The 26,947-nt window shown below is 47.4% G+C and overlaps 2 protein-coding genes and 1 long non-coding RNA gene across 9 annotated transcripts in view; 2 read left to right on the top strand and 1 right to left on the bottom strand.

Moving 5' to 3' along the window:
• Positions 1-2,594: 2,594 nt before the first annotated feature.
• Positions 2,595-25,384, bottom strand: ANP32A (acidic nuclear phosphoprotein 32 family member A; the record flags this gene model as incomplete). Of its 5 annotated transcripts, XM_080395377.1 has the most annotated exons (10): positions 2,595-4,018; positions 4,221-4,281; positions 5,425-5,522; positions 7,085-7,183; positions 7,390-7,588; positions 9,083-9,205; positions 9,356-9,505; positions 13,308-13,378; positions 22,914-23,008; positions 23,314-23,501. In XM_080395377.1, 10 exons carry the CDS (start codon positions 23,499-23,501, stop codon positions 3,957-3,959), a joined length of 1,146 nt encoding a protein of 381 aa, XP_080251503.1. In that variant the 3' UTR covers positions 2,595-3,956. The 5 variants fall into 5 exon arrangements, with proteins under 5 accessions (XP_080251503.1, XP_080251505.1, XP_080251504.1 ...); XM_080395379.1 differs by lacking the exons at positions 13,308-13,378; positions 22,914-23,008; positions 23,314-23,501 and adding exons at positions 13,717-14,207; positions 25,189-25,380; XM_080395378.1 differs by lacking the exon at positions 7,085-7,183.
• On the top strand, positions 23,953-24,816 carry LOC308067109. The gene is made up of 2 exons (XR_013929455.1): positions 23,953-24,092; positions 24,680-24,816. It is a non-coding gene; the product is annotated as an uncharacterized lncRNA (long non-coding RNA).
• Positions 25,385-25,576: 192 nt separating the features above from the next.
• The window catches only part of LOC308067108 (NADPH oxidase 5-like), a 42,767-nt gene continuing 41,396 nt past the window's right edge, over positions 25,577-26,947 (top strand). For 2 of the 3 annotated variants that reach the window (XR_013929453.1, XR_013929454.1), the window contains exons 1-2: positions 25,577-25,767; positions 26,667-26,797. The gene's annotated coding sequence lies outside the window, so the exon portion shown is untranslated. The remainder of the gene's footprint in view (positions 25,768-26,666; positions 26,798-26,947) is intronic. The other variant, XM_080395383.1, reaches the window with a different exon arrangement.

The following is a 26,947-nucleotide window of genomic DNA, read 5'->3' on the forward strand; positions in this document are numbered from 1 at the left end:
CCCGACTATCACAAATTCATAAGTTTTAAGGAAATACCATCAAAACTAGTGGTGAAGGATCTGCTGCAGAGTCCAGACAGAGCCTTGGCTTACCAGAGCCAGCAGTTAGCACCTCCTGTTTCAATGGACAATGTTGACAATCATTTGGGCTTAGAAATCCTTCCTGACCTTCAGCAGAGTTCTGTCCCTTGCTTCAACCACCACAAATAGTTCAGGTACAAGAGTGCATTATCAAATCAGCCGAGGAGCAGCCGTCCTCGAGGGTGCCAGAAATGCAAACACCTAAGCCGTTATGTTGTTAGGACCATGTGGATTTGCAGTCCTCTCTGTTCAGCTTGGCACATAACGATTTTGACCAAAAGCATCTTGTTCCCGGCTTGCACGTGCCCGTTGACAGGCGCTGCACAACCCCGAGCAGCGCAGGAGAGGTTGGGTTTGTGAAGAGGGGGCACAAACGAGGCTGGAAAGCCCCAGCAGCACATTTCAGGCGGTCTGAGGTTTAGAACAGGTTCAGGACAGCAAAGCAACGTAAAGCACCCCAGGAACAAACTCTTGGGGACTTGTCTAACATGGGAGGACTTTGCTTTTCCATGGAGAACCTTTCCCCAGCACCTGTCAAGTTCCAGATAACGCTGAGTTTCATGCTACACTCAAGGATGAATGCACAAAAGAGAATAGTTTTGGTATCTGGAAAACACCAAGCTCCGTCCCCATGGTCCCTGCCCAGGCAGATCCATCAGCCCTAGCCTGCTGCATGGCCAGGGCTCTTCAAATTGCCAGGTAGTTAGAAGGCAAACCGAGAGCAGAAAGAGCAAAGTGACTCAAAAACTTGGCATTTGAACAAGCTGAACTCTCCCACTAGTCATTTCTGACAGTATTTCTACCTGGGTTTTCCTGCTGAACTGTTATAAAATACTGGGGTTTGGGGTTTTGCCAAGGGTAAGTTGCTAAGTATCTTTAGCCAGCACTTACATACACACAGAGCACTCAGGAAAACAAGCCCTTGGTTCTCAGCCTGACAAGACTGTACTTACACACTGCGAAACATGAAGTAACAGTGGAATTAACCACATTGGGCAAACCTCGGGTTTTGTTTTCAGTGGCAGCAGGCAGGCAGAAGTCACTTAGTTTCCCCCCTTCCCAGCACACGCCGGCAAAACCTTGCCGCCGATCAGATACCTGCCTCGGTGCTTCCCTCTCATCTCCCGGGATTAGCGCTTCGGCAGAACTGGGCGGCAAACAGGACTCTTCCTTCAAAGGGAAAGCAGTAAATAAAAGGCATGGGTATCAAAGGTCTTACTGCTGCAGTTTTCTTTGGGAAAACTAATTAATTCCCAAGCAAGGTCCGAAACAATTAATCGTATAAAGAGTTGAGCCACTTCGATGACACCTGGGCCACTCACTGCTCACACAAGGTCAACAGCTGAATGGTTTCTGAATGCTTCCAGGGTAAAACTGCTTTGCTAGCCAGCAGGGGCTTGCTAGCGCCCATGGGTGACAACGGTTAAAGCAAACGTCACTTCAGCATCACCGTGTGAGCTGGGTATTGCTGCATCCTCTGCGTGCAAAGGGGATGCTCACCTGGGCGTCTTCAGGGGACACAGGCTCATCGTGCAGGAAGAGTCAGGTCCAGTCGCTGCAGATTCCTTCTAGCGGCTCGAGTAAAATTTGTGTCTTTGGAAAACTGCGTTGCCCAGAATAAAGCCGAACTGCAGTCTTAAACTAAGTTGGTTTAGAGCGACGCAAAGGTTGGTTGGGTTGCTGCTCCACAGCCGCAGGCCCTGCCCCGATTTGCTTTGCAGGAGCCTGAGCCTGCCCTGCCAGTTCATAGTTTCAGTTTCACAGCAGCAGATCCCGTCTGGGGAGGGAGCAGTTTGCCCAGTTGGATTTCCTCTTAAAAAAAAAAAAACAAACAAAAAAACTCCACCCTACACAAACCCTTCAAAACAGTGCAGCTTCCCACCTACAAAAAACCTTTTATTTTCCCCACAGAGATCCAGTTGAGAAGAAATAGGTGATCCTCCACAGCTTCTCACGCTCTTGCACGGCACAGAAACTGAATTTTAAGTACATAGAATATGCTACTTGCTATGGCCTTCACCTTCAACACACAAGGCATTCACAAGAGAGGAAAAGGTGGAGACTTCAGCTCTGGACTGGCAGTAAGTCACAGCAGACAGCCCTTGCCTCAGATGACCAAAGCTCCTAGATACACTGACCCAGCACTCGCACCCCGCCCCGCAGCACTGCGCTCAGACGAAGGAAATCAGGAACACTTTCCTCCAGGTCTGGATAAATAGGGACAGGGTTACACAGCAGACATGGACACGCTTTACCGCAACAATCGTACTGGTAATACAGAAGAAACCGGCATTCTGAAAGAAAAATGGCATACCATTATTTGCATTAAAGCCACAACCTCTCCCTTGGTGTCACCCAACCATGTCTACAAGTAGTTTTTATGGAGCAAAACGTATCATCAAGCTACTAAAAATATCAGGGAATTTACCAGAATAGCTTAGTAAATGCCTTTTTAAAAAGGTATGCAGTTCCTTCCCAGTGGCCCATTTTACTCAAATAAGCCACAGAAAAAATTGTATAAAAAGATTTATTGAAATTCATCAATGACAAACAGACATAAAACTCAAAAGTTTGGCTCTTCTGGGAAAAAAAAAAAAACTATTGCAAATGTATTTATACAGATGAAATATTGACTAGGAAATACAAGTCACTTCTAAAGCTATTTTAAAGAGGGATATGAAAGTAAAACTGTACATTCACTAGGCATTTTCAGTCATTTTACTGACTTCCACTAGGTAAGAAAATACAATTTTGTATTAGTATCTCGTGCTTGAGTGTATGAAAAGAAACCTCCTACCCTACATGCTGAACTGCCTCCTGTATTTAGGTTTGTAAAAATTTTCAAAGTATATAGCACAAGTGGAAGTAGTTTCTCATCACTTAAAATTGACTAGGTGTTATATATTACAGACCAAAATAGTACACACCTTATTTAAAAGGGTTGAAACATTTTTTTATTACAATTGTCAAATTCATTTCACTAGTAACTCAGGAATTAGGAACACTTTTTATATATATTTATATATATATTTAAATGCCTGCCATTTTCAGTGTATTGGCTATACCCTAGCCAAAAAAAAAAAAACAACAAACCAAAAAACAACCCCAAAAACAAACAGAAAGGAAAACACACAACACACAGGGCAGGGAGGGGAGGGGGGCGGGGATTGCAAATTCACCCCACAAACCAGATCCAAAGGAACACCCCAAAAAAACCAACAAAAACATTTGGTCACTATTTACAAACAGCAAAATAAAAGGTACCTACAAAAGCAGGGAAAGCATTGGCTGAAAATGGCAGTCATTCACGGACAGGCAACAAAGAAATCACTTTATCAATATGCCATTCTCACACCTGTTGCTGTGGAAGGATGCCTTGCCCAAATTTGCAGCATCCCCCGAAAAAATGCTTACGATGTATTGAGTGACTGGCAGTGGTGGAAAAATCCCAGCAACCAATGCTATTGAGCTGTCTCAGAACAAAGTATGTGTATTTGGGGTATCATCCACTGATCTGAAACTCTTTTGTCTTTTTTTTTTTTTTAAAAAAAGATGTCAAACTATCCACTCCGATAATAAGAAACAAATTACCACTTGGTTTATACTTACTATTGCAGTTACAGGGACTAAGAGAGGGAACAAAAAGAAAAAATTTAAAATGAATAGGAGGAGGAGTGGCAGTAAAAATAGTATTTTATTCCCTTGCCCACCCAGTCTGCTTCTCCCTCTCGTTCCCACAGCAACATTACAATCAGGAAAAAAAAAAAAAAAAAAAAAAAGAAAAAGAAAAAAAAAGGTTGGGGGTGTGGGGAGGGGAAATACAGGGTAAAAACAGTCAAATCACAATAGGAAATTTTCAAAATAGGTTATTCAGTTTAGTCATCTTCATCCCCTTCATCTTCAGGTTCTCGTTTTCTCTTCTGTCCCCGTTCTTCATCTAGAAAATAAAACACAACTTGAATTATATGAGTGTTCCCTCATGCTGCTGAGAAGTTGAACAAGTTCAACAAGCTTCTACTTTAGCTACTGGCTTGCTATCAAAGAGCAGGCATACAAACAGCCTGCTTTTTAGAAAATGGTAATTTAACTTTTTTAAGCAAGTATTATTATCTCTAGCAAAAACTGGATTGCTGCCATACCGGGCTCTTCTTCATCTTCATCATCATCTACCTCACCATCGTTGTAGCCTTCTTCATCCTCCTGGATTTAAAAAAAAAAAAAAAAAAAAAGGATTAAAAAAGTCAGTTTCAGTGCAGCACCTTTCACAATTTGGCAATATTCAACACCATTTTATAACAGAGAGAAAGCCCTTGAAGCATCTTAAACAAAAACCAAACAAAAAGGCAGACACTTCCCACGCACTTATATAAGTGCGGTTTTTTGGTACAGTGTAACTGGACTCTGGCCCAAGTTTCATTGCAGAAAATCACAAGCAATCATAGCAGCCACTTCTAGCTTCAAGCCTTCAGCAAGAAAATGGTTTTGTACTTCACGCTGACACGCTGCTGCAAATTCTGTTGTGATGACCCCAGTTTAGTAAAACGTGGTGACTGGTCAGTAGAAGGAGTAGGTGCAGTGCTTAGGGGCACGGTTTAGTGATGGACTAGGCAGTCCTGGGTTAATGGTTGGACTTGATGATTTCAAAGGTCTGTTTCCAACCTAAATGATTCTATGGGTCTAGGGGCAGAGAGGGTTAAAACACGAACAGATATCTCCAGAGCCTGAGGAGCTGCTGCCAGTTTTGAGAAGAGGCTGACCATTTGAGAAGAGGCTGACCATTCAGGAGTGGCAGTTAAGGATCTAAGACTGTTTGGCCAGAGGACAGATAACACGACCTCTTACAGTCAAATTTTAGCCCCATCCCAGTGATTCTGCCAACAGCAAAGTCTCAGCAGACTGTACCTGGCTCAGCACAACTACACACAGAAGCTGGGCTACGCTAAGAATTCCAGCATCCTGAACAACCACAAGGTACATGCCCAAGGAGGAACCTTGCCCTGAGAGCACAGGGTCAGTAATTCACATACCACTCTCTTGTCTGGAGGAAGGCTGTAACCCCAGCCCTTCTAAGAACCCACAAACTAGGTCCACAGACATTCCTGATAGTAGTTTTGATACCAGCCCAATAAACAGAATGATTTCATGTCAATGGTCACTAGATGGCAGCTGGCTCATAGACAGGCACGCCTCAAAGCTACCCCCCACTGTGATGCTTCTCAAGTGAAAAGGCAAGCACGTGCTTCAAGTACTAAAAGCCTCTAATATTTGGTCCATTTCTTGCCGAACTATTCCCAGTTACAGCACGTTCACTCCACACCCATTATTAACTGCCTAAATCCTTACCTCTTCCTCTCCGCTCACATCCTCCTCTTCTCCTTCCTCCTCTTCCTCCTCGTCTTCTTCATCTTCTACTACCTGAGCATCATCATCATACTCCTCTTCTGTACAGCCAAACAAGATTAACCACTCAGACATTTAAAGTTTACTTTTTTTTCAGTGTGGCCACCTGAGATCTGACCTCCTATCGCCACAAGGAGCAAACTGAAAGCATTGCTTAAGGGCAGTACTGTATTAAAGGCAGTTCTCCAGCTGCTAGGCAGGGCTACTAGATGCAGTCCTGTGCCTCTTTAACCCAGTGACAGGGTAGTGTGGCAGCTGCACCCATGCTCTGAGCTGCTCTAGGGCTGCAGGGGCCTTGGCAGTAAGTCACTGCAGCCTCGAGAGTGCTTTAGCTTCAGCTGCTCCGGTTCCCACTACTAATATGCATTTTTGAGCCCGTAGGATGCTTGCAGCTCTTCATCTGCAAGTGTCCATCTGCTCCCACCAGGGATAGAGCAGAACCTTACAAGCCAACCATGCACTGGGAACCCTCCCCAAGGGACACCCCTTGCCTTTATATACTGCCAGAGCAATACAAACGGATCACACATCATCCATCTTATGGCTTTGCAATCTCTTTTTCACGAGAGGAAAGAGATTAAACGCAACTTAGCCCAAGCAACAAACCAGAAAGTGTCTTCCATGCTGCAGGAATGGGTTTTTTTGAGCTTTTTCATGCATTTGAATGCAGGCCCAGACTTGTGCTCTGATGAGAACCTGTGTGCTGCTGGCTGAATGCACCACTCTGCCAGGCACTGCTGCAGCACTCGCCCCTCTCACCAGAGCTCACTCACATTCAGCACTCGAGGGAAAAGTGCAAGTCCAGCTATTCTGCTTTTGCTGTGCAGCTGGGTTTGAAGAGTCTAGCAAATTCCCCAAACTCAGCCAGATACTCATCCAACTGGTACACTGATGCCTCCGAGGGCAGTCTGCCGGGGAAGGCAGAACCGCACCTACTGCACATGGAACCCACCATGTGTTTTCCTAACATTAAAAAGTTGCTTGCTGCTTTGTTAGTGCCTTTCACAGAGCTTGCTCTAGGCAGACTTCAATACGTACACTCTCCTCTCTTCTGCCTGATCTCAACTAGTTCTCCTTGATCTCACAGAGCAGCTACAAACTCCTGTTAATGCCATGGCTCCCTCACTTAATTCCTCGACCCAGCTATTTTCTTCTATGCCCAACCTGGCTCTCCACCTCTCCCTTCTCCATCAGGCCCTACACAACTGCCCATGCTGTCCTGACCGTACCGTTCCTGGAAAACTGCAGCGTGTGCACACCATCCTTTCTTACCCATTTCTGCCTTCTGTCCTCACCCCCTGGCGTGTACTGTTCCCTGAAGTCTTTCAGTGTCTTACTCCTCCTCTTGGCCCCTTTCTTCTCCCACCCTTTCACTCCCCACCTTTCACTAGACAGAAGACTGAAAAAGTAGCCCCTTCAGGCCCTGCCCATCTCCTCGCCCCTCGTTCCTTCAGAGGGCACCAGGATCTTTCTGCTTTACATCGGTCAGGAAGAGCTGCTGAGGACACCCTTCTGTCAGCAAGCCAGAGCTGGAAGCAAAACATACCACGCAGCACATCAATCTTTCAACTTAACGTACACCAAGTACCACAAATTCACATACCGTCTTCATCTTCCTCCTCGTCGTCTAAGCCCTCCACGTAGCCCTCTGCATCAGAGTCCGGTGCTTCTTTGTCATCCCGATCTTTCACTAGAGATAAGACTGAGAAAGTAGTTCTTTCAGGCCCTGCCCATCTCCTTTCCCCTCGTTCCTTCAGAGGACACTGAGGTACTTCTCCTTTACATCAGTCAGGAAGGAGCTGCTGAGAACACCCTTCTCTTGCCAACAAGTCAGAGCTGGAAGCAAAATGTACTAGGCAGCATATCGATCTTTTAACTTACGTACACTAAGTAGCATAATTCACATACCATCTTCATCTTCCTCCTCGTCGTCTAAGCCCTCCACGTAGCCCTCTGCATCAGAGTCCGGTGCTTCTTTGTCATCCCGATCGTAGCCATCGAGGTATGTGAGTTGCGGGAGGAGCTTGAATACGTTTTCTCTATAATCATTCAAGTTGGTTACCTCACAATTGAAAAGATCTAGGCTCTTCAGGTTTTCTAACTTTTTCTGCAAAGGAAAAAAAAAAAAAGTCTCTGAAGTTCAGTGTTACAATAATTCTCTACAAAGCAGAGAATGCAACAGCAGCCAGGGTTAATGTGGTCAAGAGCTACCCATGACAAAAGGGTCATTTTGGTCTCTTCCTACTAAATTGGTGTGGAACAGAAATCTGCAATGCCTGGCCATTGCTGCTTTAGTATCTGAGAGTGGAAAATCAAGTTCAGCATCTCACAAGTAGAAGACTGAAGTCTAGAAAGAGGCAATGGTGCAAAATCATACATGCTGTGAGGGGGCAAGCTAAGAATAAATGGTAGTCCAGTCAGTTATCCCAAAAGCACAATGCAAGATACCTGGAGTCAGCAGTCAGGTATATTTAAATTACTACTTTCAGTAGAAGAAGAAACAGACTATTCTTTGGACACATGTATTTTGCTAAGAGAGATTTTTAAAAATTTAACAGATTTTACCATAGCATTTGGAAAAATGAAAAAAGGCATAGAAACCAAACAGGAATTAAATTCCCAGTTTTAATATTTTTTTGGGTTTTTTTCTTTTTTGGTTTTTTTGAGGAGGATGAGTTGGTCTGCATTGCCCATGGCATTTTAAAGTACTAACAATAAAAGCACAAGCAGTTGAGGATTTGTATCAAGTCTTATGAAGTACCTCCCTACTGGAGTTTAGCATGCGGAGTGACGGTGACATCAAGAGAACTGTAAGTCTGAAACTGGGAGCACTTACGATCCTCCCTCTCATCTGTTTGCTACATGAGTTTAAGAGCTCTGCTTTCCCCTTCTGCTGGGGGAAAGGAGATCCAAGATGAGAACCGCTCCTCTAGACATCTTAAGAGGAAGTATTTGTGAAATAAGCATGAGCTAAAACTTCATTTCTGAAGAGCAAAGGGCACATAAACCAAAACCTAGAAAACAGCACTACCAGAACTGTCACTTGGATGCTTCTTGGAACCGCCACTGGACAAACTTGACCTCAGCACTTGAAATAAGTAGTATAATGGCCGTGAGCAGGAGAGATAACGGAAACCAGCAGGAGTCAGTTGGAAGCTCAGCAACCTCTGCACAGCTGCCACGAGCCAGCCCAGCATGGAAGCACACGGTGCTGCAGCTGGCCCCTACCACCACCAGCGCGCTCCACGCCCCTGGCAGAAGTGGTGGCTGGTGATTGTAGACCCAGTGCTTCAGGGAAACCACACCGAGCTCAGGAAGAGCATCTGGGGGACAGACTGGCATTCCACGCCAGGGTGGAAAGGCTGCAGTGCCCGTGGGGCAGCCCGGCCCCGGAGCAGCAGCCACTAGAGGGAAGCAGCCGCTCACGCTGCCGGCACAGCCCGGGGCAGCGCTGCCCGACGCTGGGCAGGGCCCCTCGCACCCCTCCGCTGAGCAGTGGCAAAGACACTCCGCTGCAAGTTCCTTCGGACTTTCCAGGCCCATAATGCCTCCACTCATCACAAAACAGGGGTTGATTTCACCCTGTACGGCACCAACTTACCAGAGGTTCTATTGTACCGAGATCTTTTATTTTGTTGCCGCTTAGATTTAGATGCATGAGGTTCGGACACTTTTCTGCCAACACTTCCAGTCCTCCTGAGATTCTGTTGTCGCTTAGCTCGAGCTAAAAGGCACATAAACATCTTGAGGTTTTAGTGCAAACATGTATCATAAGACAGTTTGGTCAGCTAATTATGTTTTTATACAAACAACTATTTTACACATGTGGCATACAGCAAAGAGGGAGGGATATGACACAGGACATTTTATTTACCTTCTTAAGTTTGTTTAACTTTGGTAAGTTTGCAACTGAGGCTAAGCCTACGTTGATTGTACTCAAGAATTCCAGCTCTTCAAACTCATCTGTAAGGCCTTCGATTTTGCCGTCATATGACCTACAGTTGTCAAGAACGAGTTCTTTAACCTGGAAAGAGAACAATGCAAAATGTAAGACGTCCTGCATGGAGGATAAAGATTTCACTCACAAGCAAAGGATGACACAGATCAGGCAAAAATGAAAGGTATTCCAGTAAACTGGCAAGTATGCAATAGGTTATTTTCAGTATCTGATCCCTACTTTTGCTGCTACGGTTAGCAGTGTCCCAGAAATACAAATTATTTGGCTTTGCTTGAACTGCTACCTTTGTGTTGTTCTATAAGCAATGTAAACATTAATCCTGGCTTAACCAATTTGGTTCTTAGAAATAGCATCATCTTTTTTAAACGCAAGGAGTAAGTGTTCTAAAAAATAGGAAACCAACCTATTTTTAAACTAACCTACAACTCTGACACTCCGTACAGCCCGTGTGCTATTACAATGTACCATCAGCTGTTAAAATAGGTTCTTTCTGCGTGCAAAAAATTATTTGAGCTTTTCAAGCATGGAGAGATCACTGCTCAGATGCTCCTGAAACCTAAAGTAGGGTACTGGTGATCCTAAAGTGGGTCTTGCTGGAGCCCACCCTCATCCCTCCTCATTAGGGCAGCTTGATGACAGTACTTTAGGGGAAGATATCCATGGATTCTTGGGGAATTAGAAGGGATGTGTCAGATGATGCTGGCAGGCGAGGTTCAGCAAGCACAGCTGCTGCTGCAGCAGTGTGCCCCTTATCTCCCTTGTCCTGCTGCAGCAGGGAGGCTGGAAGGGAGAGGCAAAGATAATGTCCCCATGGGCCTGAGCAGCACAGGGCTTGCCTGACAGCCAAAGCAGGGCAGTCCCACGGGTGGGTACAGCAAGTTACAGCCTGCAGCGTTTTGTGGATGGTTTTAAACAGAGCACGGCTCTTTTTGCTGGTGCTATCTTCAACGGACACAAAACAACCACATCAACACAAAAGAGCCCTTAAATATGCCCCACCCTGAATAAAACTGCTCCTTTTCACCCTAAAACCAACTCAGCCTTAGAGGATTCATGTGCCTTAGCAGCCAGCGCAAGTTTTCCTATGCTCTGGGGAAGCTTTGCCACTGAGGACTGTGACCCCACAGCAAGGGCCCACCCATTCTGGGAACATCCATACATTTTCACACCAACAAGAGAATTTCTGGTTATTTCTCTTGGGGGTTATTTCTCCCCTAAAAAACACCCAGGAAAACCCATCCTTCTGCAAACCCTGTCCTGTGCATGAGGTTTCTTCAGGGGTTTGGAAAGGGAAGGTGTGCTGCTTTACGCTGAGGATGGGATCAAAAGAAGTCTGCAAGAATGGTGTATGCAGAAACACGAAGCAACTCTTCAGTTCACACCAAGGACAGTTAATATGCAAATATTTAATTTTCTTAATTTTTTTTATTACTGTAATCCTGCTGCACAGAGAAGAATCCTATGTAGCTTTATAGCTCCAAATAACATCCCTAGATTTCTAATTAAATCCCAGGCACTGAAGTCAATAGGGAAGTCAGCCCAAAGCAACACGAGAGTACAAGTGATTCATTGAGAGTAGGAGGATCAGCGTTAGACAGGAAATACATTTTCCAAGACTCTACAATTTTCCTAGAAGAATTATGATAGGGAATGACTACACAAAAGTCTTCCAGAAGAATTTTAGGCTAGTCAGAAGAAACCAGAGTGAAATGCTCCTGATCCCACATATATCTATTCCACTGGGGGGTGGGCAGAAGGAAGCAAAACCCCAAAAACTAACTACAGAAAAATCCTCTTTGCTTTGAAATTTAGACAGCAAGAAAGCCATTTTAAAGGCAAACATGCTTATCTTCTTACTGTACGAGTATCTTGAGTATCAGGAACCTCCAGTGAGATCAATATGGGGACAAACACACACTTTTCTCAGTCATCTGCTTCACACACACACAGACACACACAGAGACGAGTTCCCGCCCCACCCCCAAAAAAAAGGGGGGGAGTGGGGGAGAGGAAAGAAGTAAAATAAAAAAAGCTCCACCCTAGGCCCGGAATGAATAGCAGCTACATCTCCCCATTATCTGTGTCCTTCCCCAGCAGCACATGAGGCCCCTGCCTCCCCCTTATCTCCCTTGGCCAGCGAGGTGGTTCATCTGAGCATCCACCTAGGGACACGTCTCAGGGCGAGGAGGGCAGAGGAGCATGGCTGCACCACGCTGCCGAGAGGAGGTTCTCCGCAGAAAGGGGCTGATCTCCCCATGCTGGGGAGCTAGTGCTTTGCAGAGCATGGGTTGGTTTGTTGTTGTTTTGGTTTTTTTTTTTCCTTATTCTCTTTGCAAAGGAAGTTTGCAAGAGCACTCGTAGGAAGATGAAGCAAGGCGGGAGGGAGTTTTCAGGGAGGGAAAATGCTCACAGCCGCAGCAGCCAGCACTTGGGAGTCAGCTCCGGCTCCAAGCTATGCAGCAGACAGACCAAAGGCACAGAGTGAAGCAGCACCTAAACCTCACACTGAGAAAGAAACGGCATCTGCCTTTGCCCCAGGAGTTGGGACATCCAACCCTTCATCCTCCCCATGGGCAGGGTGGAGAAGCAGCAAACAGAGAACTGGACAAAGCTTCCTCAGGGGTAGAGAAGAGATTTGACAGGACCTAGAAATATCACTGAATGCAGAAGAAAAATACTTTAATATGGCAGCAGAAGAGCCAACTGGCTTCTACTTTTAGTTTGCTCTTTTTAGGGCAAGACTGCCGATTCCTCTCCGCTTTGCAGAAAACTTTGATACAGAACTCTTCTTTGCTGTGCCCAGTACAGAGATACTGGGCAAAGGTATGGGGAAGCTCTCTCATGGAATAAAACCAACCAGGTTTGCAAGTGGTAGAAAGCTTGGTCGAACTGAGGAGCTCATATAGGAAACAGCAGAGCACAGGCTCCTAATGCTCCACAAGCGCAACCGCAGTAACATAATTTTGGTGCTTATGTGGTCAGAGGTACATTAATGCACTGGATTGCTTCTGAAAGCATGTGACTGCACAAAATAAAATTCAAATCAAAATTAAGATGGCTTTATGCTCTTAGAGGTTTTAGAATCCCATAGAAAATACACACGTGCAAAACAAGGATGAACTGGGCTTGTGGGGCTTCTCCCAATTTCACTGCCACGTGCACGCTCACTGCTGCTGTTGTACCCAATTCTCCTGCATACAGTACAACCAGCAGAAACTACCACCAGCTTAGTCAGTTTTGCTAAGCATTAAAATCACCTGCAGCTATTTGCCCATAGCCTCAGTCTGCAGTCTTGTCCACCCCGCATCCCACTCTGACTTGCCATCTCCTCCTTAAGGAGCTGCTATTTTGCAGTTAACCAGAGAGGCAACGCCATCCCCCCTGGGCGAGGGCATTGCTCCCCAAGGCCCCTCTGGGTTGTTAATGGGGCACTTTTCCAGCTAGCCGGCTGCTGCACAGAGGTCTCTTCTCAAATCTTAGTCCCCTTGTGAGATGTTGGGCCTCATCCAGGCATACTACAACCCTGACAGTTAGTAAGCACATAACTGTGTCAGTATACAGAGAGGGAGAAGCGGAAAGGTGACCTTAGTAAAGCTACATTCCATCTAAAACAGCTCACTACCACAGACATATGACAGAAGGGCTAAAAACCTATTCCCTGTTTGTTTTTCAGAAGTCTTTGTAATCTTAAGGAAAATTTGAGCTCCTGAATCACTCTCCAAACATCTACTGAACTTCCCTGAAAACACACAGCAAGACTACGTTTTTTACATTTCTTTCCTCATCTTCTGTCACTAAAACACAGAATAAACCTTTGCCTGATGCAGGTAGCCCAGGCAAGCACCCTTTTCTGAGTCTTGTTACACACCTGAACCAGATGAGCAGGCCTCAAGCTGGTCTGAACCAATCTAGTTGTATCACGCTGCAGTCTCTGTAATACTACAGACACACAGGTGAGCAGTGGGAATTAGGGAGGACAATCCGAACACATTTGCAGAGAGGCTAAGGGAGAAAGCGCCCTCAGCTAATTTGTGTTTCACTGCATCAAAGACAAGAAGACACAACTAGCAGAAGTTGTATATTGTTAACCTTATCGCTGTCTATGCCACAATGCATAAACAAATCAAAGCACTAATTGGAGTAAGTACTAATAAAAGTACAAGACAAACCGCATGACCCATACTTACCTTCCCAAAAACCTGCTACATAGTGAGAAACAGTGGACGAACAACATAGCACAGATAACCAACCACCACAAATAACCCCGCAATACTCACCTGAACAGCTAAGGTGGCACCCGCAGGTAAACGTCTAGCAGAAAACCTACCACACAGGTGGCTAGGCTGGTTCCTATAGTACATACCCACGTCTCCGATAGCATTTACGATAAGGCACCGCCAGGTGCTTGGGTAGGGATATTACACATCATATAGCTCCAACTGCCAAGCGTTTCTTGCCCAGCCTGCTGTTCTGCCTTGTCCTCTGCATTCCTGGGGTGGCTCAAGGCTCTGCTGCCCCTCTCCCCCGTTCAGCAGGTGCCATCTGCTCAAGCAGGTGCTTCCTGGTTGTCTGTGTACTTCTGCTTGAGCGTTGCTCCATGGTTTGCTGCTATCACTCCTCACGTTTCAGCAGTCACACATAAGCAAGTAGAGATTGCTGCTTCTCCAAGAAACTCTTCAGGCCATGCCCCTCGGACCTGTTCTCCTGTGGCCATCTCAGTTTCTATTTCTGATAGTCCCAGACGCTTTCAGCACATGACATCACATCTCTGTTAACGCATGCTACACAGTTAACCGTGGATTACAGCATCCCCTACATCTCTACACGATTCATGACATCACACTACATTACTGCCTGCTTGATAACCAGGGACTCTTATCTGTTTCCTAGTATGGTTACTACATTAAGCTGTGTTCCCAACTGCATATACAACACCCTTAATATAGCCATGGGGTCTACTGTGAGACTCTAACCTATTCCTAGGGTAAGTACAGGCAACCATGTGCCAGCAGCCACCAGATTTCCTGGGAGTCCTCAAAAGTGACATCTGGGACCTGCCTGCTGTGCACAGTACCTAGCAGACCTCCTCCTGCCTCCCTTTCCCAGTGCAGGCTGCCTCACTGGAACAGACCCTGCTCTTGAGTTACCAACACATACACAGCCAACAGAATGTATTACACACAAGCAACTATTAAGCCACACATGTTACCACCTTAACCTTCATCTACATTTCCATTGTAACAGATAAAAAGGCCAAAGTCTCTACTTCAGAAAGCCTACAACCCATGGGCAGGGAGATCCATTAACTGGGACTAGGTGCCCAAATCCCAGTCTGTAATTGAAAGCTTAACAAGGTGACAAAAGGACACAGTTGCGAATACAATTTAAAAAGACAAAAGGCAAATTTACATGTATAAATACCATTCTTCTGTCTTTACAAGCAGGAACAGCAAAGGCTGCAACATCTCATTTTCAGCACAAAGAACCAGATGCTTTTGAAGTGTACATTGTGTATGGTACCCTAGGACCGGAATATCCTAGGATGTGGCATTTTTATTGAAAAAAGCAGGTAAAAATGAGGGTGTTAACTCTGTCTTGCACTGCTCCCAACCAAATGATCTGGGGGAGCATGGAGAGACATGCCTCTTAACTCAATGGAAACCTCATTTGGAGGAGAGCAGAGCTGTGGGAAAGGGGAAGAAGGGAAGGGAGAGCAAGGGAAGCCAGTTGTAGTATGCGGAAGTGAAGTTGAAATTACTTCTTAAAGCAGAGACAGTTTTATTCTCTCCCAGACGCACAAACAATTCTTGAAGACACTTGGGTTTCTGTCTTTGGGAGATTTTTGGTCTCGAAAGTCCATACAAAGCCCTGCATCACTCCACAGAAAAGAACAACTGTTGCTGTCTACTGTAACCAGACTGCCAAGACCTGTGTCCTCCTAGTTCTTGTACTGAATTCTAGATCCATAGGCATGCAGATTTGGGGATCCTTGAGCAGAAATAGGTCACGATACATTTCTATTCCACTCGACTTGTGCAAAGTTTAAGAGGAGCCAGCCCTCCTCCACAGTCACCATGTTCTCATTTGTTGGGGAAGACATGGCTTTGACAAGGCTCAAGATAATGCCCAAGTCTTGAGGGAGCCCATCTTTCATGCTTAGCTCCACCGTGATGGTGAGGATATGATGTTCTCCATGCTCACATTACAAGCTTCCTCCAAAGTTACTACTGGAGGAGATAAATGTTGCATGAACTTCCATTTCAGATACTATCTGGAATGTGCCTAGGCCAAAAGATGCTTGAACGAACAGCCTACTTAATACCTTGGGCTAACAAAGCTGCTCCAAAGGCTCGAAGACATGATGCAATTTCTACTCTAGGATGATCACCAAAATGTAAACAACTTGAAGAACTCCATTTTATTTTTTTTTTTTAAAAAAAAACAGGATAGCACCACATGCCATTTGCGACCTTGCATCCAAGACACATCTTCAGCTGTGTTAGAGCCCCCTGTGCTATAAACACAGAGCAAAGCCAGGCTATGCGAAGTTCAGCTCCTGGTGGAAAACAGCGATGGAAAGAGGAGTGCAGAATTATCTCTAGCCCCAATTAGAGCAGCTGCTGGGCTGCTGTAGATCAATTAAGACGGACCTCAAGAGCTCTTCAGCCTTTCCAGGCTTGCCAGAGCGCTGTCCATTCAGGCTGTACCCCCTCCTACCTCTGGCACGCTGCCCACAGGCAGGGGAGGGGAGGAAGGCAGGTGCTGTGGCATCGACTACGCTGGCTTGGTGCCATGGGGGATTCCCCTTCAGCGGAGCAATCCTCTGCTGCTCCTTCTGGGCAGCTCAGCACTGCCCAGTAGAGATGTTCAGGGATGAGGATCTAGCCACAAACAGAATTAAATTTAACAGGGAAGGGAAACTTTCAAGAGCATTGATATCTTCTTCCTCCCCCCAAGATACAGTAAAAAGCAAAGCAGAATAAAGGCACCAACTGCAGGTGACGGCAGGAAAGTTTTTTTCCTTACCAAACAAACATGTGATTCTGGATTTTGATATATCCCTTCGAGGCTTTATTGTAAGTATCTGAGATGAAATAGATAGATCTAACTCATTTGCAGTACCTGTCTTAACTAGTCAGCCAACAGCCATTTACCTTGCACAGGGTCTGGCCATTACCACATTGGGCAAAGAATCTGCAAATCCCGGGGCAGGGAGAAGCGCTATACAAAAAATGGCCACATAAGACAAATCATTTCCCTTGAGATATGGGCAAGGTATCTAGCACCCAGACTACTTGAGAGCTGTATTAGCAGAGGCAGTGACCGACGGCTGAGAAGGGACTGGCTGGGATTAACGCCTATACCTTGCAATTTTGAGCAGTGCTTCGTTACCAGCATTACAGACAGCAGGTACAAGCACAGCGCCTCACCACAGCTGAACGGCAGGTGTCTGTCAGCACTTCAAAGCAGTTCAGGCTGAAGGTTACAGGATTTCCCCACACCCCAACACAGGTGGCCCTTCCACCAGCACTCTGCAACTGGCCCCTTCCACTGCAACCCACAACTGCTGAAAAAAAAACAGCTTTCAGTGCAACCTGGTTCAACGGCAACCCGCTCCATTGCTAGCTGTTTTGCCTATTTTATACTCACTCAACCAAGCTGGAACTCTAAATTCTTGCAACAAGGTCACATGAAACTACTGCCTGACCTCAAAATTCAACTAGGGGTTTTGAAAATGATGCAACCCCACCAAACTTTCATTCTTCTGCATCTCTTTCTCGGAAACTCCCACCAACGCTTTTAAATGCATCAGCGGAAGGTTTCAGAAGCCCAAAACTGAACTTCCAGCACCATGTCGATATAGTTTTGGTGCCTTTGTATTTTTCACTACCAGCACCAATACGTGTGGGTGTGCACAGATCCTAATACCACTGTCTTTGAACTATAATGACATGGTTCTCATACAGGTTTACTCTGTGTTTGTAAACTATACCCTAGCAAGCGCTTTGTATTTAATGTAGTTGATCCAACAGTCACATGATGAAGAAACTCAGATTTACTCCACTCGAGGGTACAACCAAAGAACTGCATGAAAACATTTGTATAGGGACCAAAAGCAATCCAGTGACAACATGGGCACCTCTGTGCACATCTGTCACAGTCCAGACTCAAGCAGCTTGTTACATTGCTGTACCCAAGTTCAACGTGATGCAGTAAAATAGGAGTTTAAAGACACCTTTCAAACTCCCCTCAAGCTGGGCTTCTGTTTCACTTCATTCTCCCAAGGATGAGCATAATTCGCACCCTCTGTTTGCTGGCCACTCTGCATGCATGGAGTGGGCCCTTTATCACTTCAACCCTGGCAAAGGGAAAGGGAGCAGGGGAGGAGAGACGGGAAATTTTTGTTGTTTTATTTGTTTGGTTGTTGTTATGTGTGTTCGTTTTTTTTAAATCAAAGCTGCTCTGTGTTCAGAGACAGCTTAAGGCGGCTTGCATAGTTCAGAAAAAAATCTGGCTCAGTATCAATACATTTACTTTTTTTACCCTCTTAATATTTTACATAGCATAGCTATAAACCCTGAGAGCAATACATATGGCTCCAACTAATTTCATGTCCCTTTGCTCTGTTCTCTGAGTAACTAAAGGTCCAAGTGAAACACATAAGTGGCAGATGAGACTTGGCAATTCCGACTACTTCTTACACTGCTATCTAATTATAAGGCACCTCCAGTACTAAAAAACTTCCAGAAATAATAATCTGCCATTGCCTTTCTCAAAAAAACAACCCCCCCAACAAAGAAACCCCATGAGTCACATAAATATACTACCACACATTTACAAGGGTCAGTATAGCCATATGCACAAGCAACACACTAATTAATAAATCAAGAACACACTCTAGTGACATGGAAAGCTGTTTCATTCAAAAGCATAGAGCCAGGTTTTGGGTTTGTTTCCACTGTTAGCATGGTAACTCCGTAAAAACTCCAAATATTTCTTTAGAAAGGCTGTTTCAAATACACAATTAAATTGCTTGATCTTTGCATTAAATGTTTTTCTAATATTCACATTAAAATTGCTTGCTTCCCTCTTTTCCACAGAGGGTATCGTCCACTGCAGAGCACTTGGCTCTTGTCCTGGCTGGGGTGGGTGACACTGCATGGGTCACTTCAGCTCCATGTCTTGCTTTCTCTCTGTTTGAGAAACAGAGTGCCTCATACCACATTCAAAGTGCTTTTCATTCACTGCCAGCTATTATTAAATAAAACAGAAGCAAAACAGGAGATTGCATTGCACCTTTAATTTAAAAATTTTGCAGTTAGAAAGTTTAAGCATTTAGCTGAACCGCTTAGTTTGTTCAGTTGCACGTACTCTGAATTGCCCTCAGCAACAAAGGACTGATGTAGAGACATACATAAAAAAGAAACACTGCATTTAAATGAAGACTAATTTTAAGAGCTGCATATTTAATATGGAAAGCAGTCTCTGAAGATGTCAGCTGCTATAGAATGCACTGGCAAATCTTACTTGCAAAAGATAAGCTTTTCCTAGCTTTTTTTATGGCTTTGAAGGGAACTGTTCAATAGACCAAGTCGATGGACAAATGAGTGCTCCAATAGAGAGCACAACTTTTACACAGTGGCGTAAAGGCAAACCACTCAGGCTTTTTTTTTTTTTTTCTTTTTGGAAGTATTTCAAAGGTCATGCTTACATATGCAAGGGCTTTGGGACTGATTTTAGCAACCTAGTAAATTTTACAGGCTGTGTATTTACTAGCTGTTTTGTCTGAAGGATAGCAGAGCAGGAGAGGATACAGGAAAAAATCATATGCAGAACAAGCCAGTAGTGTCACATAAATAGCTGAGAAGTGTCCATCACTCCAAAGCACAACAAAAACATCACTGCTCTCTATTCCCACCCGAGACTTGTACCTCGCTGCAGACACAGAGGGTTTGGTTCATCGAGCTGAACTGTTTGTCAATCAAGACTGCTGAAAGCCATCACGCGCTCCACAAATGGCAAGCCTGTCTCAGCGGGTGGCAAGGAGAGGACCTCCCTTCCTCCTTTCCTCCCTTCACAGCACCAGGGGCAAGTCCTGCTCCTTCCCTGCCACAGCGCTGGGATCCCAGAGGTGCCAGGATCCTGGTGGGCAAACCAGAACTACTCCTGTAACCTTCCCTTACTGTTAATTCACTCTAAACGCATCCAAAACATAGCACCCACATGTTTCGTGGGTCTGGTACTTAATTTTCAAGCTTCTCCAACTTACCAAGACATATACCTTTGTGGCAGGAGGATGGGGGGAGTAATCCACAGAATGAATGAAATGGAAGAATCAAGTAAACATTAACCTTACGGGATGTAAATATTGAAGAAAACAACCACTGATATTTGTGCCACCATTCAATGGTACATTTAAAGATGCATCACTCCCATAGATAAAGTAGTATTTTAAATACAGCAAAAGACAAAATGTTTTAAAAGTCCTAAATCTCTGCAAGAGATTAGTAGTACCTTGAAACAGTCAGGAGTTTTTGCCATACGTTTACAGCAGAAAGGTATGTTCTATTTATTGATACATAGCACACAAATCCTGCCGCAAGGATGGATTGTAACAGCTAGGCTTAACCCTAGGAGGTTTGTACTAAGAAGCATTTTATTTTTTCATTGTTTCAACAACTTGTTTCATTTAGTGGGCAGGACAAGATCCTTTGTTTCTTCAGATGTGTTTCTTGACCGACTACAACACAATTACATCAACTAAACCCCAGCTATTTCTCTTAATGTGTTTTATCAAGCTTGTACTTGGACACACAACCTGAATCATACAGAAAGTTTTGTAAGTGTGACTGCACTTTACATATTGCTTGTCAAAAGGGAATTCCTGAAGAGTCGCAGGTTAAAAAAAAATAAAAATCTACCATTGTTACTTTCTAGCAGCATCACTGAGAAACAGGAAAGTTAGGCAACGTTTTAGATCTGTATACCAGTGTTTTTCAGTTTTACATGTGTAGCTCCTTTCATATGCTTAAAACTTGGTCCAGGTTAAGAAAAGAGAATTTGCCAAACACTTTCCTGGTCAGCCCAGTAGTCAGCTTCGAAACAAGTCTAAATTTGAGTGAGGACAGCTCACACATCACACCCATTCTCCAGCCTGATTTTTTAGGGCTGCAGTTCCTCCAAGACGAGCAGCCATCCATCCCACAGAACACTCATTTACCAGGTTTGCATCTGGAAATTCAGAGCCATGAAAACTAGCTGTTACACAAACCTGAGAAGTTTGCAAAAAAGACAGCTGTTTCTTCGTACACTTACACCCTGCTGTCAGCTACGTAAGTGGTTAAGTGATACAAGTCTGCAAAATTCCACAATGCCCTGCACACACCGCACAGAGTTCGTATGTGCTGGCCTCATGCTGCCCCAGACACAATCCTATTCCACTGTGTTTCAAACCTAGGAGCACATCCCCTTCCCATTTTGAGGTTGTTCAGACTGGGGAAAGTAAAAAAGTATGTATCTGCACCCACATGCAAGACCAAAATACTTTTTTAAACACAGGTCTTTGAAATGACCTGTGTCACTTTAAACTCTTTACTCTTCTTGCAAGTATCACAACAAGGAACTAGCTGGATGAAAAGCGCCTTTTTTTTTTTTTTAATATTCTTCATTCGAAAGAAGACTGTATACATGCTTATACCACATTTCCCTTCAGTGTTAAAAATCCACAGAAAACCAAAGAGAAATCAGACTGTCAAATAAGTTTTACAACACAAAGAAAGCCAGAAGAACAGTGAGAAATATTCAATGTTACAGTCAGTATTTTATCACTGTCATAATTTTGAGCTGATAAAGGACTAAATCCTCAGATTAAATGAACCGGAGTGGCAGCTGTAAAGCAGAGATGAGTCTTGTGCATGATTTCAAAAACCTACCTCCGTGTCACTTGGCTCAGAGCCTTAGTACTGAACCTGTTTCACAGTCTTTGCATTTTACTAATAGAGTTTACGATGGGAATGAACAAGAATGCCCATAAGTGTGCCCAGGTGAGCAGCCCTCTGCGAGGTCAGCAGTTACACCACTACCAGCTGATGGTTCTGGAGGAAACCCATGTGAAATAATTGCACCTGGCCCATTTCTAGCAGGCAGTTAATTATAGTACAAAACCATGTCGGTAAGATAAGCAAAGTGACACAGGCTACAGCCAGTGCATTACTATGAGTGACCATTAAATGCAATGGGATAAAAGTTGAAATATCTGGGCAGAAAGTAGATATGCAAGCTCAACTCTGGCTGTACGACCCACAGATAAAACAGATTTCAAGCACCAAAACCCCAGACCTCTCACCAACACTGGATTCATATAAAAATGGACTGAATTAAAACCCAACCCAAACCAAAAACCAAAACCAACAAAATAATAGAGGCTGAGGAAGGAAAGGAAGAGATGGCTCCTATACAATCCACTTCAGGACATTTGCATTATGCTTTATTAGTCAACATGTTACCTTACAGGATTATATGACTTAACAGCTCAAAGTAGCTAGCTCAGCTGCACAGTAGCACATGGCCTTCTACTGAAGGACTGTATTAAGCAGATCAAAATATAAAATATTAATATAGGCTCAGAAAGAACCACAACACCTTATCAACATCCTACTATCTAACTCTGATTTACAAAGTTTTGATCCTGTAGGCTCTGGCAACAGGATATAGTAAATGTAAGATGTACCACAAAACTTAAGTACATACTGGGCAGAAGCTCCCAAACAAGTATATTCACAGTTATTTTCACCAAGATTTATTTACATGACACTTAGAAGTTCAAAAATAACAATCCCCCCCCAGGAGGACAAACACTGCCTACCTATCAAAGCAGGGACTAATGGAAACAACTCACGGAACCATCCCCTTTGTGGCCAAAGACTTACTAAAACCTGTAAATAAATGATGCTGGCATGAGAATTGCTTCTAAACGTCAGTTCCAAGTGTTTTAGCTGAAGCGCTACCTGGATTCAGCTAAATTTTATTTTAACAGGCATTTCAGAGAAACAGACTTCAAACCACACGCTTAATTCTCCACGACACAAACGCACGTGTGCACATCTGTCATCAACGTCTTTACAAAGCGGACTCTAAGCAGAACAGCATTCCCAAATGGCATCTCTATCCCGCTTCGCAGGAAGCCAGGAAGATCTGGCTTTGTAACGGAGGTGATTGCCTTCGCTACCTTGGGAGGACTGATGCACTTAACTCACTGACAGAGTCAAAGGCTAGCAGGTAAAAAGAAAAAGCGACAGGTTAAAGCAGCTTTGTTTTACTTTGAACTGCTGCAGATTTCGAGTTGCTGAGGAACAGTGAACCCCCACCCCATCACATCTCTCTCAACTTTCTCCGGCATAAGCTAGAACAGAGCAAAACCGGAACAAAACCCAAGCATGGAAGGAAAAAAAAAACCCACACCACCAGTTTATACCTAAAACATGCTGGATCAGGTCTTTAAACCGTAGGTCTGTGTTTAAAATGGTGAGTGAACCTCCAGCAGCAGAGCGAGGGACAAATCGAGCAAAACTAAGGGGACACACACACACACACACAAAAAAAAAATTACTTAAAAATAAAAGGAGCCCCAAAAGCAGAGACCTACCTTCCCGCCGGGCCCTGCCCAGGAAGGCGTGCTGCCCGGGGGCGGCCAGCTCCTCCCGCCGCCGCGGGGACCCCGGCCCGGCGCGGTGGCGGGGCCCGCTCCCTGGGGTGGGCCGGGGGGGCGGCCTCCCCTGGCCCGCAGCGGCACCCGTAGGGTTAAATAAAAAAATAATGACTAAAAGTAATAATAAAAGGGGGGGGGGGGCTGAAGGACGACGGCGCCTTTTTACCCTCCTGGCTCGTCCCGCTGCGGTCGCCACAAGCCTCCTCCCGCCCCGCGCTCGGCGACAAAATGGCAGCCCCGGCGGCTGGCAGTCATGTCGGAGAGGGCGCCCGGGCGCCCCTCCGCCGCCGCCGCCCGGCCCCGCCGCCGCAGCCGCAGTGCCGGCGGGAAGGCCCCCCTCCGCCAACGCCTCATGTCGCACTTCCCCACACCGCCGCTACCCCCGGCCCGCCACAGCGGGAGCCGGCGGCGGGCGGCCCGGGCCGGGCCGGCGGGGCTCCCCTCACGGCCCGGTGGGGCGGGCAGGGCCGCCAGCCGTTCCCTCCGCCGCAGCTGAGGAGGAGGAGGAGGAGGAAGAGGAGGAAGGGGGAGGGGGGGGGGAGAGAGGAAAAAAACATGGCGCCGCGTCCTACTTGCGGTGTGGCGTTGCCAGCGCGGGGCCGGGAGCGGCCCGGCGGGGCGGGGGGGGGGGCCGAGCCGGCCGGCCCCGCTCGCCTCATTGTGCCCCCCGCGCCCGAACAATGAGCCCCCCGCGGGCCTCTCTGCGCCGGGCCGGGCCGCGCCTCACCGCCCGCCGGGGCCGGCGGCGTGTGCCGCGGCGGTGGCGGGAGCTCTCCTCCCCCCGCACCCCCCCGTCCTCCTCCTCCTCCTCGCCCAGGAGTTTTTAAACTTTAAAGAGCAGGTTCCATCGACCTGCCCGCCTTTGTCCCTCGGACACCGCGCCTGGCCACCGAAAAGCCGCGGGGCCGCGTCCCGCCGCCTTGCCTCCGCCCTCCCCCCAGAGAGGTACGTTCGCCCCTTCTTCCCCTTCCCGTTCGTCTTCCGCGGGGCCGGGGCGCACCTCGCCCTCCCGGCCATTATGCAAGGGCCTGGCGGGGGCCGGCGGGGCGGGGAGGGGAGGGGAGGGGGCTTCCCCGCCGCTGCCCTCAGCCTCCCCGAGCCCCGGGTTCGCGCCCCGCCGGAGCGGGCTCAGGGCCCCGCCTGCCTCCGGGCACCCCCCGCTGCCGACTCTGTTGGGGTGGTCTTTTTTTTTTTTTTTTTTTTTCCACTCTCTTCCCCCCCCCCCCCCTTTTTTTTTTTTTCCACCCTCGTCCTGACAAAGTTTTTTTTCTCTCTCTCGTTTATTCCGCGAGACGCGGAACAACAACCTGAAGTCCGGCCCCGGGGGAAGGAAAGGGGAGGGGGGGGGGGAGAGAAAAACACGCACACGCACACATCCAGCCTTTTTGTGCGTGTGTGGGGATGGAGGGGGTGGAGAGTGCGTTTATTTCTTGCAATATTTTTTTTATTCAACGCTCGCGCTACCGGCGGCGATACCCGATCGCCAAAAACGCTAAGCATTGGTTTAAAATTCTTTTCTTTTATCTTCTCAGCATCTGGAGAGAGGGAGAGAGAGAGAAAGGGCGCGTTCATGAGGACTACAAAGTTACAAATATGGCTCCCCAGTCTCTCTTGCCTGATCACTGCAAAGAAATGAAGACGCACTTTAAACTAAACCATTTGCAACTCACTCGCAGTCCCTGTCTGCCTCTCCCTGCCCAGCACCCAGTACAAATATTTGCGAACTAAACACGCTGAGAGAGGAGCACCAACTTATTTTTATTTAATGCACGGCGAGCCCCCTCGAAGGCATCGCACACCGGCAGACTCAGGAGCAGCCTCTAGTTTCCCCCTAGACCATAACGCGTGCGCCTTCGGGCACCCCCAAATTGGGGTGCACGGCCACACACACACACACAGGTAGGCACCTCAAGGGCAGCAGCGGCCCCGCCGCCGCCGCCGCTCCCCCCGCGGGGCTGGGATGCACCCCCCCGCCCCCCCCTCAAAAAAAATAATGTGGGATGGATTTTTATTATTATTATTATTATTTTGCATTGCTTACATCTGAGGGCGTCCTGTTCCGCAGCTCTAAGTGGATCCTTCTATTCATGTCCATGTCCGTGGCTGGTGGGAGTCGCTCGCTGTCGCCGGCTCCGCTCGTGCAGTGACACCGATGGAGACCCCCCCAAAGCCAGCGCGGTGAGGGACTTTGAGGGCTCAACCAGCTCCGCTCGGAATCCCGAGCCCCAGCACCGCGGCGAACACTAACCTGATAACTGCGGAGGCGGGCGCTCCCGGGGGCTCCGGCCTGACTGACGTCCGTCCCCGCCAACCGCGGCGCCGCAACGCGAGGCCGGAGCCAATGGGGCGGGCAAGGGGCGGTGGAAGCCAATGGGGGAGCGGCGCAGCCGGCCAGGGGGACAGCCCGGCTGGGAGCGGAGGATCATTCCGTGCTGGTGGCTGATGGGGAAGGAGCAGCGGCGGCTCCGCGGTGGGGCTGGGGTGCGCTCTGCCTTCTCCCGCCCCGCTCCGCTTCCCCCGCCTGCTGGAGCCGGGGGGGAGGCGCCGAGGCGCGGGGCGGGGAGCGGCGCTAGAGCCGGAGCCTCCCGGGCAGGGGCGCGCAGCCAGGAGGGAGGGAAAGGTGCGGAGCGGGGCGGCGGAGCGCGGGGAATGGCGCGGGCCGGCGGCGGCGGGGCGGGGAGAGCGCGGGGCGGGCGGGCCGCCGCGCGGGGGAGGGGCGCCGATCTCCTCAGCGCGGCGCCTGGCCGTGAGGGGAGGCGAGGCCAGGCCGGCTTGCCCTGCCGGGGAGCTCCGCGGGCCCCGGGCGGCGGGCGTTCGGTCAGCGCGGGGTGCTGCCGCTCCGGGTGCCCCTTCCGCGGGCGAGCGGGCTGAAGGGGCTTCGGGCAGAGAGGGGTAGGGCGGGGAGGCGGCGCTTGTGCGGAGAACCCCCGGGTCGGTCGGTTCCCTCTCTGGAAAGCTTTCCTGGGGGATGCTTGTCGCGGCTCTGAAGGTGTCACCAGCGCCTTGCCGTCTCTCGGAAGCCCGCTTCTGCTTTTGCTCACGTCCAGTCGTTGGATGAAGCGGTGGGGCCGGCTGGCCTGTGTTGCCAGCAGAAGGTATATTCGTTCTCCTTTACCTTTTGCCAGGCGGGCTTCTGGAACGAGGTGCCAGCTGTGCCCTGGCAGGGCTCGCTGGCTGTGGCAGGTATCGGATCCGCTAGCGCTCTGACAGCGGCAAACCCCCACGCTCGCTCCTCTGCGTGTACTTGTGACTGGTTCTGTCAAACACAGGGCACCGTTTTTGTTAGGCGTAGCAGGCGATAGATAAAATGAGCTGCATTTGCTCGGCGAGACTCCTTCTTGCCCCTTCGTGACCGAGTCGCTGGAGTTTTGATGGACTTGTTAACCTTGCCTTCACCTCAGGTGGTTGGAAAAGACAGGGCTTTTAAAAATCCCCAGGAGTCATTTGAAACATTTGATGCTCAGAATCAACAAAAAGATGAGAATTGCTGGAAGACTGACTTGTCAAAATATTTTGCAGTGCAGGATGGAGATGCTTCCAATACCCGTGTCGCCTGCAGATAAGCTGTAATGAACGCAGCTGGCAGCTAAGCACGAGTTTGGTTGAGAGAGTCTGAGCTGGGACAAGGGTCAAGCTGGATCCAGCTTCAGGTAAAAAGTGTACCACTGGTATTCTCTAACAGGCTAAATATTTTTGTGGTGGTTTAGGGCCTCATGATTTAGCTGTTAGAGCCACTGGATTTTGGTTTTGTCTGTGGTGTAGACGAGTCACTATTTATTGTTCTGTGGCGCTGGTTTCGG

Source organism: Falco punctatus (genome assembly GCF_963210335.1).
Source record: "Falco punctatus genome assembly, chromosome: 7".
NCBI lineage: Eukaryota > Metazoa > Chordata > Aves > Falconiformes > Falconidae > Falco > Falco punctatus.